This window comes from Bemisia tabaci, chromosome 2, assembly GCF_918797505.1.
Source record: "Bemisia tabaci chromosome 2, PGI_BMITA_v3".
NCBI classification, from domain to species: domain Eukaryota; kingdom Metazoa; phylum Arthropoda; class Insecta; order Hemiptera; family Aleyrodidae; genus Bemisia; species Bemisia tabaci.
The window spans coordinates 75,184,471-75,195,038 of record NC_092794.1 but is presented as its reverse complement, the minus strand read 5'-3'; the positions used below and the strand labels follow the sequence as shown (position 1 = coordinate 75,195,038).

Sequence of the window (10,568 nt, the reverse complement as noted above, 5' to 3'; positions counted from 1 at the left end):
CCAAAAAAAGCATAGGGAACACCTCTCTCGAACTGTATGCACGCTACGTATATTATCGAGGTCAGTTATCAAGCCGTGTTAAACCCTTACATGGAATTTTCTTTAATTGTAGCAAAAAAAACCCCTAAAGACGTAATTCCCTAAGATTTTTGCGGATACCCCTTAAACGTCTATTTTTGAAAAAGTTTATTTAACGATGAGCGTATCATCTAACTAAAACCAAACCAAGCTTAAAAAATGTCCTAAAGCGTCCTTGATAACATATCAAAAGCTCGTTTTAGTTAGACGCTGCGCTCGGTGTCCAAAAAGCCTCGGAGTGATAGAATAACACGAACTTTTGCTACAATACGCCTGCAGACCTATGTTTAGGCAACCGTTTAACACGTATCCAGTGGCCTATGGGCTAAGTCATGATTATTATCGTAAACTACATTGAGTCAACTTGGAAAACCTGCATTTTCCATATTTAAGTTGATGTTATGCGTTTGGAGAAAATATGCCTCCACTACTCCAAAATCCGTTATCTTCACAGCTGTTTGTATGGAAAATTCAATCCTTTTTTTGACACAATTGAGGGAAATCTCCTTGTAAGAGTCTAACAAGGCTTGATAACTGCCCCCGATAATATAAGTAGCGTGCATACAGTTCGAGAGACGTGTTTCCCTAAGATTTTTGCGGATGTCCCTTAAACGTCAATTTTTGTAAAACGTTTTTTTTAACTATGAGCGCATCATTTAACTAAAACCAAACCAGGCTTAAAAAATATCCTAAAGCCTCCTTGATAACATATCAAAAGCTCGTTTTAGTTAGACGATGCGCTCGGTGTCAAAAAAGCCTCGGAGTGATAGAAAAACACGAATTTTCGCTAAAATACGCCTGCAGACCTAAGTTTAGGCAACCGTTTAACACGTATCCAGTGGCCTATGGGCTAAATCATGATTATTTCCGTAAACTATATTGAGTCAGCAGTAGCAGTGATCGCGATAAATTGCGATTGAATCGGAGAATGTATCGCGATTTTATCGACGTCGATTTATTGCAATATTATCAGATAAAAAATCGCGATAAATTGCGATTTCATCGCATTAAATTGCAATAAAATCGCGATTTATCGCGATAAATTGCGATTTCATTGCATTTAATTGCAATAAAATTTCGATTTCATCGAACGAGATTTTGTAGAGATAAAATTGAAATTTCTCATCAACGCCCAATAACGCATGAATGACGCTTATGAAAGATGTTCTTTAGCGGAGGTGCAAAAACGACTCGATACGAGGTTGGGCGTGGGGTTTGGATGGTGGGAGGTACGCCCATACTGAGAAAAAATTCTCGGCGTTTTTACCAAGGTCAGTTGGTAACCTTACCATCTATATTTTTTTACCAATTATTGGTAATGTTACCAAGGGAGACTGGTAAGCTTACCTTTTACAGGTAGGAATATGTACCACTTTTATTGCTAATCAATTTCCGGTAACTTTACCATTTTATCTCGGCAATTCTACCACAGTCGATAAAAAATGTTGGCGTTTTCACCGCCAAGGTCCTTCGGTATAACTTTGCCATCTCACTATTATTCGTAATTTTACCGAGACAGAATTATGAGATTACCAATAGAACCTTATTTTACCAACCGTGTTTCAAGGTATGAAATAAAATACAGAGGAGGGAAAATAATAAAAAAAAATCCAATGAAAACTCGGTATCAGTCAACGCAATGACAAAAGTTGTAAACAAAAAGTAAACATAAAGTTTGTAATGTAAAAAGTTGTATGCCGATCCATGTATGAGAGGCTTCAATTCGCACACGTGAATCATATGGCGGCCATAGCCTAGTGGAAAAGTGCTGGCCTGCCACCGCACCGTGGCGACTGGGGTTCGAATCCCCCGGAGGCTCCGGGGATTTTACGCTCGTCTTCGCCAAAAGACCTGACGGCTGAACCTAACGGCAATCGGCTAGTAGCGTAGACCCCCTTTTTCTTGGCGATTTTATCGGTGATAAAATCGCTAGGATCATCGGCATCTGAGCGATTATCCTCGCGATAAAATCGCAATAAAATCGCTCAGATGTTGACAATCCTAGCGATTTCATCGCCGATAAAATCGAGGATAATCGCGATTTTATCGGCGATAAAATCGCGATTTTTCCGTTGAAAAATGCTACTTGGGTAGACCCCCTGCCCTTGTGGTGCCTTGTGTGAAAGAACATGAGAAAAGACAGGGTGTCTAGCATACTCCTCCTTTCTCCCTTAAAAACAGGATAAAATTGAATGCATCGGTCTCAGAAAAACTCAGGCGCCAGAATTGCGATTTCCAGAAAAACAGAGAAAATTGTTTTAATTACCCCAACCTGAATCTCGGAGGTCAAAAATCTACCTAACATGTGGACTGCATTTTGCTATTTGGAACTATAAATTCCGGCCCGGTTTGAAAACAACGTATGTGCCATTAGTTCCCCTATGCACATAAGTGTTTTTTCAGATGAGCCAGAATTTATAGTTCCAAATTGCAAAATGCAGTCCATGTGAGAAGTTAGCATAATTTAAAAATTGGATTGTGGTGATTTTTGAAAAGATTTTTTTAATTTGAATGGGAGAAGACAAAGAAGATGGAACAGATTGAATTAGAAAATTTCATTCTGACATGGTAGCTTTCAAACTTTGAAGTTTTAAAAAGTTGCCAAATAAAGTTCAAAAGATCTGAAATCTAGTTTTTCCTGAATAGTATTATATGCATACATGCTTAAACTTCCCAATGTTTTTTTTCGATGAAAATATAAAATAAACCCCCCCCCCCTCCCAAAAAAAAAATTCTTTATCACAGTACTTTTTGCTGGAAGGATGAGATTGATGAATCAGCAGTTTAAGTTGGCAAAGATCAATTTGACTGGGAGACATTAATGTTTTTTTGAAGCAGAATGTAGAGGAAAGAGGATAAAAAAAATTGGAATGAATCAGTTTAATTCTAATGTCTATTTGAGCCAATCTTCTTAAAAATCCTCTGCTTCGTGCTACTTTTATCATACTTGCTGTCACTACAAAGGTATTTCAAATTAGGATGGTCCACAGAAAAAAATATTCAACTGCTGGATCTGGCTTTAGTTGAACAGTTACTTCAAACTTGTCTAAGTTCCAAAGAAGGCTGGCTTAAATTTTCTTATCTGTTATTTCATTGAAAACCTGGCATATTGGGTTGATCACTGTCATACAAAAATAGAATCATAACATTTGTTGTCACAATAGGATAAACCAGCCAACCCTTCATTTTAAAATAAAAAATAAAATCCAATATCTTACTCAAAAATTTAGATTAGGTCATAAGACTTTTGCATGATTCTTAAGCATATGTCAAACGTAGAAAACAAAACTCCAGAAAGACAGCATGATATGTACTGACATCATTTTTCCAACTTTCCCTAATTGGATTCCAAGAAGGGATTGGTAAGAGATAGAATGCCAAAATGAGTGCTGACTCATTTCGGCATTGGAAGTTGAATTCAAATTTGGTGTACATACGTGGAGAAATCGTTTCAAGAGCTTTCAATTGGCACCAGAACGATTCAGATCGAATAAACGGCCCCAAAAATACAGGCAATTGAAGGGGATAACATCTGTTACTTTAAACTCAGACTTCAAAGCTCAATAAAAGTTCAACAAATGGACAAAAACATTAAAAAATCACATTTTTAGAATCACCTTAACGAGTAGAGTGACTGTACCAAATTTCATCAAATTCTGAAGAGGTCGGATCAAATTTTGGTTTGATTTGGCATGGAATGACCCTGTGGTGATTCTTTATTACTCTTAATTGAGACGACCAAATTGAAGATGAACAAATAAGACTCTTTGGAAAAAATGATATAGAGGCAGAAAATTCTTAATACAGAAAGATCTTATTGTTACTTAAACTACTTTTTCCTCTCTTTTTTTTTTTTTTGAGGTACTAAATTTCATCTGCTCTGGGAGGATTGAGAGAGTAGGTATAAAATTCCTGTCATAAAACCTTGTGAGTGAATTATTTTCAGACATTATAGCAATATGACAGCAGAAACAGTTGTATGTATCATGATATCAAAGCTCTCAGCATCCAAAATAACCATATGATTTCTTAACTTGTAGCTGGTTTATGTATGGGTGGTGACACCTGATGATGAAACTCAATTTAATTGGCAGAGGCTGAAGATGGAAGCTACCACGAAAAAAGGATCTTATGGGCAAAAAATGACGCAGTAGGAGATGGTTCTGGAAAATAGGAGCTCCCTCACATGCCTGCATGCCGAATGTGAGCAACTTAGGCCTTGTCTCGACGGTACAACTGTTGAAGGAAGTTGGCACAACTGTTGAAGGAAGGAAGTGTCTAAAAAATGTTTCACTTATAAGTGAAACTTTCAAGGTCAGAAACCTGGAACCTCGTACAGTTGTTTACCTTCGTGTTCTGAATTGATAAACGCTGGTTACACGTGAAGCGGGAGTTTATTATGGGTGTTTTATTTCTGAGCAGTTATTAATTAGAAATATTTGTATACATTTCAGTATCAATTTTATATTTTCGTTTGTAGTACATCACTACAGCAAGAAAATAAAATGTTATCGAATATATATTCTTTTTATCCATATCTGTGTTATGTTATTGTTTTTTGTTTTAAACCTGGTCGAAATAACGGAAAATATTCACCTCCCGTTCATAATTATCAGTTCAGTTATCACAGTTGACATCGTTTAACTTAAAAAAATTAATGTAGATCAAATATTCCTGCCTAAAAGTTCCAGGAACACATGCGCGCACATTGAGACGGAGAACTTCGATTGGTGCAACAAATTCGCAACAGTTGCACCTAATTCCCTCAACAGTTGCGCTGTCGAGACAAGGGCTTGTGATTTTTGAAAGCTGATAGTATGACAGATACAAGAATTTCCATAATTTTGTCTAATTCTTCTGCTTATCAGCAACATACAGTAAATGAAATTTTTCTTTTTTTGATAGCCATTTCAGTTTGAAATTGCACTTAACATACCTAATGTGTGTTCACCTTTCAACAGCCATGAAAAAATAAATATCAATAATAAAATTTCCCACATTTCAGAAAAAGTAACATGATTGTGAATTTGAAAAGTAAAATTATTCGATTTGTAGTGTCCTGAGCGATGAGAGGGTAAAATTGCAAATCTACTTTTCTCACCAAGTAGAAAATGAAAAATGTCAATCTTATGAAGCAAATCATAGCTTCGTTGATGACCATGAAAAGTGCACATTTGTATTCAGCCACCTTTTCTTGGGGGAGAAAAATGGGAGATGGGTACATGCTAGCAAAGGTGATCTCTCAATGAGTGTTGATGAAGTGTCTCTGAAATCACTTAATCAGGTTTCAAAAGTTTTGACTTAACTTTCATAATTGAGGGGCTTGGAAGATAAGGCGGGTAAGCGCAGTTTTTATTATTTTGAAAAAAAAAAAAAAGAGTTTGAAGTTTTGCATTTTACTCAGACCCATAGAGTGTTCTGAATACCTTCAAAATTTACAAACGTTTGTCTCACACCTTCATGAACATCTTCTGAAATTTTCAGCACAGTTGAGCCAAATTGAGGTTATAGCAGTTGGGCTTAAGGTGATGGTGGGTCGCACTTACACTACGTCCCCTCTACACGGAAAATGCACTTATCCCATTCACTGTTTTTTCCGCGTCAAATGACTTCCAGACAAAATTGCTTGGTATTCCCATAGACCTTACCTTCAACTACCAAAAGAAACGCACAACTCAATTTTGATCAAAGACATGCTTCTGAGCACACGATTTAGCTTTCATTTCCATCCTTCTTCTTTCAACATGAAAAAACATGAAGTGGTCTGGATTTCTGTTCCCCCTTTGCCTATCCTTCCTGTTTTCATGTATTGTGCTTTAAGTGAGGTCCAGTCGTTTTCATATAACTTACCTGTTGAGATACAAGCATAACGAGCTATGGCATGCAGCTGAGGTGGCTGAGCTCTGATCTCTAGTCTCGAATTTCTAGAACTGCACTTTTGCGCCATATCTTCTGAGCCCCTCTATTAGCTTCATGTCCTTCAGTTTTTGATTTCATTACTACATATCTACTCTTCGTCACCTTCCAGCCAAAGTATCACAAGCACCCCTTGGCCAGTTTTTCAGGAGACACGAAAAACTGATTTGCGACCGCATAAGACGGAGTTGCCGCTTGAAACTTTGAATATTGATCCAACACAACTTCCGGCTTTGAATTTTAATAAAATTTCTTTAAAAGAACATTTTTCTTTGAAAATTGGCGCGTATGATACCGCATTCTTGGGGCATTCAGAGAACCCCTGGCGCTTGTGATACAGAAAATTTAACGGAGTCTTTTCCATATTTACTAATTTTCAATCCGAAAAAATTATTATTTTTGTACGTAAATGCATCTTATCAATTCAAAACCAACCATAATTTAAATACCATAAAAATAGCGCTTGTGATTGTTCTGATACAACGACTGAAAAGTGACAAATTGATCCAGCAGCCTGATTGCTGAAATTTTTTGTTTCTCGGGACGACATAGATGACATAGGTTAAAAGGCGGAGCGTGATTGGTCGGCTACGTCTGATCGCTGCTTTGTCGTTCCTTTGTCGGGTGGAATGATCGACATACTGTCGGAAACTTAAGAGGTGCCGTTAGCTTGTCGAGAGGTCAACCCGACATGGGCACGACAAAGCAGCGATAAGACATAGCCGACCAATCACGCTTCGCCTTTTAACCTATGTCATCTATGTCGTCCTGACAAACATACAATTTCAACAATCAGGCTGCAGGTCATTCCAAGTGTAGTGATACTAAAATTGTAGAAACAATCCTAAAGATCAGCGACTACCTAACTTGGCGCTTGTGATACTTGGCTCTTACATGGCGTTTAAGGTACAAAAGTTCATAAACTTCAACGGAGTATTTTCCTTACTTATTTATTTTTATTCTAAAAAAATTTTATATTCAAAATACCGAGATCCATATACATACGAAAATAATTTAAATTCAAGTCATTCTGAGGATTGCTGTAACAAAAATTGTTAACAGTCAGAAAGGTGGGCGGTTGCCGAACTTGGCGCTTGTGATCCTTCTCTCCCAAATGGCGCTTGTGATACGTAACTAGATAAACTGTAATCGATTTTTATTCATATTCCTACATTTTCATTCTGAAAAACGTATTATTTTCGTAATAATTGCATCTCGTAATTTTGAAACTATTCATAACTCAATTTCGGTAAAAATGGTGCTTGTGATGCTTTGGCTAAAATGTAACATCTTCCAACTCCTGCAATTTTTAATTCCTATCATATAGAGCTGATATCTAGTTTATGACTAACAGCAAATAATAATCTCAGGTTCAGCCCATTATGTTCGAATTTTCAAAAAGTAACCTAAGATATTTCCTACTGCCAAGCAGTCTCCTGAATACATGGAGTAGCCAAGATTGAATCATCAGAATAAAATACCAAAACTTGCTGATTTGAGGAACCCTGTGAAATGTTGTACTTGCTTATATAAACTTCTTCATATTAGAAAGAGTGCAGAATTTATTACATCACCGATGGCAAAGTCACTCTTAATGCATACTGATGTACCACAAAGAGATGAGATTAATTTTGTCTGTCTCAGACTGAAACAACATTCATCCCCCATCAAAATTTATTCTTGATGAAGTTTGATCTCTTGATACTTACAGTCACCTATATTCTCCATGCTGTGATAGCCATTTTACGATTTAATTCAGCTAAAATAATCGAACACTGGTGGATTTTTTCTGGAGTCAATAAAATCTTTGCTGGTTCATTATCACGCTCTTTTTTCTTTGCATTCCTCCTTTTTTGACGTTTTTTCCGCCTTAGATCAGAGGTTGTAGCTGTTTTAAGTCCTCCTTCATTCTTATCTTTAACAGCGACTCGACCCCTTTTTCTCTAAAATTAGAATAAACAGAATAGCTGAATAATTGCAGATGACTTCTAAAAAGAAGCAAAAACAAGATAATAATGATAATTAAAACAGGAATTCTTTAAAAAATGGGTATTTTATCTACTTAATTGTTTATTTGCTGTTTTCTACTAGCTGAGCTTCACGACAAAATAGGAAATGTTTTCGAAAAATAATGCCTTCACGGTTTTGCAAAGTAATAATAAAAATGAGATCCTTCAATGCAATAAACATAAAAATGCAGATTGAATGGTACAAAATCGAAATTTTCTATGTTGTTTAGATGTGGCCTTCTGTGATAAAGTTCACCCTTGAAACTGGCGCTGTTCTTTCAGAGATAATATTAGACTGTGCCAAAGACATTGAATCATGTAGACCGTGCGTCCGGCTCAGTTTATTACAGCCGGAGCAAGACAAGTCTCTCGGAGCCCATGATGGGCGGGCAGAGAAGGGGAGAGAGCGTGTGTCCCAAGCACTCCAAGAGACTGCAGAGAGGCAATGGAGAATTCTTTGGCGCGCTAGGTTTTTCACGAATATCTCATTTAGAGTCCATTTTCAGACAAAATTCCTAAGAGAAAAAGTTTTAGAGCATATAATTTTACAACCGAATAGCAATGTTTCATTTTTCCGAACTATTATTAACCGAGAAAAAAAGCCTCACAATCTGACAAAAAATCACTGGAGCCGCTACTGCGCATGCGCAGAAGTGCGCAATTGGGACAGACAAACTCATCAATGCAGGTCGGTGCCACCACTCATCAACAGGCAAATTTTCAAAAGTTGTTTCGTCTTCCGTAACACAGGATGCACGGTCTACGTCATTCTATGTCTTTGGACTGAGCGCACCTAGTAATCTCATTCTAGACTTGCTGGGAGGCAAGGCTGATGCTACCAAGAAGTGAGGGGGAAATATCGGGGAAAATATTGTAAGTCTTTGACCTTCATGAGCCAAAGATACCATAAACTTCAATTTACAACTTGCATAGGCATACAAAAGTCATGATTCCTATCAGAAATTTGCCAATAAATTCCAAGAAATTTTGAAAAGAACACTGATAGTTCATGAGAGAATAAATTTCCATCTTTGTACCTGGATTTGGCGTTTGTCAAAATGACGATGTTTAAGGATAAAGCGATATTCGTCAATGACCATCCTGAAGAACTAGCTGACCTCAGAACTACCTAGTGTACTTTTGTGACCTAGAAGATGCCTATAAATAGATGAAAGTGGGCAATTTTCATTGGTTTAGATTCCAGTTCATATACATGCCTACCTCTCTTTGTATTAGGAGAAAGGTTGCTTTGCTTATTTCCCTCGATACAATTATGTCTGATTTCTGAATAGCCTTGTTAAGGTAAAAACATTTTTTGAGATTCAAGGATTGACAACAGAGGAAATCGAATAGTTTTCCCTGTTTATCTTGCATTCATAATGGTGGCTCTGACATTAAGTAATTGGAAAATGAGCAGTTCTGTTGGCAAGGACTTAAACAAATAACTGTTGTGAGGAAACTGTAAAGGCCATTCCAGTTTATCTGTACCTTTTTTGGTTTCCTTTCAAACTCTGAAGCATCATAAAAGTTAGGTTTCACTCTTTTGACACGCTCTGTCCGTCGTCTGTTGTCTGGATTTGGCTCTTTTGAGTTTTCCTCTTTCTTAGGATCCGTCGCTGAGGGAGGAGGAACATAGGTATCCTTTTTGGCGACAAATGAATATTTACACTTTGGGCAAAATTTACAGGCAACAGCAACCTGAAAAAGTAGAAAAAGAAAAATATTATGAGATTCTATTACTTTAACAGTTGAAGCTCCGGCAAGAATTTCTTCAGTCTGGTACATATCACCAGAAGCTACGTTACCTTTAAGCTATGAAGAAGAATTCCAACAATAATGGACTACTAGACAAGATACGAATTTAAGGTAGATCTAGTTTACCAGTAATGCGCCATGTCACATTTCGACGGTGTAAGTCGGCAATCACATAACTCGGTTTGCGACGTCGCAGACTTCCTGTCATACTTTACTTTTTTAACAGAAAACTACTCAGCAGCAATTCTTTAAAACTGCCGTGATTTTTCTTCTCTGTGCGAAGAAAATTCTGCAAAAACTTCAAGGAATGATGTCAATTTGTTCTCCTTTAAAAAAATAACATAGAGGCGGAGATTTTCAGACACCGCAAACGAGTTATGTGATTGCCGACTTACACCGTCGATTTTGGAGAAATGAGTAGAGAGTATTTTCAATTTCAACATGTCTTAAATGTCCTTACCTCAAAATTTCATAGACAAGAAAGAAAATCATCAGCGCATGGAGAAGCGTCTTTTTCTCCGTCCAAACTTTATGTGGGATAGTGCACTCCTGATGAACTCTGTCCATTTTAAGAGTATCATTGTGCGGACTATGCTAAACGAGAGAAAACATCTACAATTCAAAATAAAAATTCGTCCAAACCTGTTGGTAAGCGCATTCTGGACAAGTTTTTCTCACAGAATTCTTGATTTTACCCATGGTTTGAGTTCCGGTAGAGTCGATTCATTCATTATATCATATCACGTTCCTTCAGCAAAACAGAAACGACCTTGAATGGTTTACGCGATGTGACGCGTTCCCTTTCAACAT

At 37.1% G+C, this 10,568-nt stretch overlaps 1 protein-coding gene across 1 annotated transcript; it reads right to left on the bottom strand.

Annotated features, from left to right (window-relative positions):
• Positions 1-2,554: 2,554 nt before the first annotated feature.
• Positions 2,555-10,559, bottom strand: LOC109040332 (uncharacterized). Its single transcript, XM_019056231.2, has 3 exons — positions 10,401-10,559; positions 9,492-9,701; positions 2,555-7,937 (listed from the first exon to the last, which is right to left on the bottom strand). The coding sequence occupies exons 1-3, from the start codon at positions 10,455-10,457 to the stop codon at positions 7,710-7,712; spliced, it is 495 nt and encodes a 164-aa protein (XP_018911776.1). The 5' UTR covers positions 10,458-10,559; the 3' UTR covers positions 2,555-7,709.
• Between the last annotated feature and the right edge of the window lie 9 nt (positions 10,560-10,568).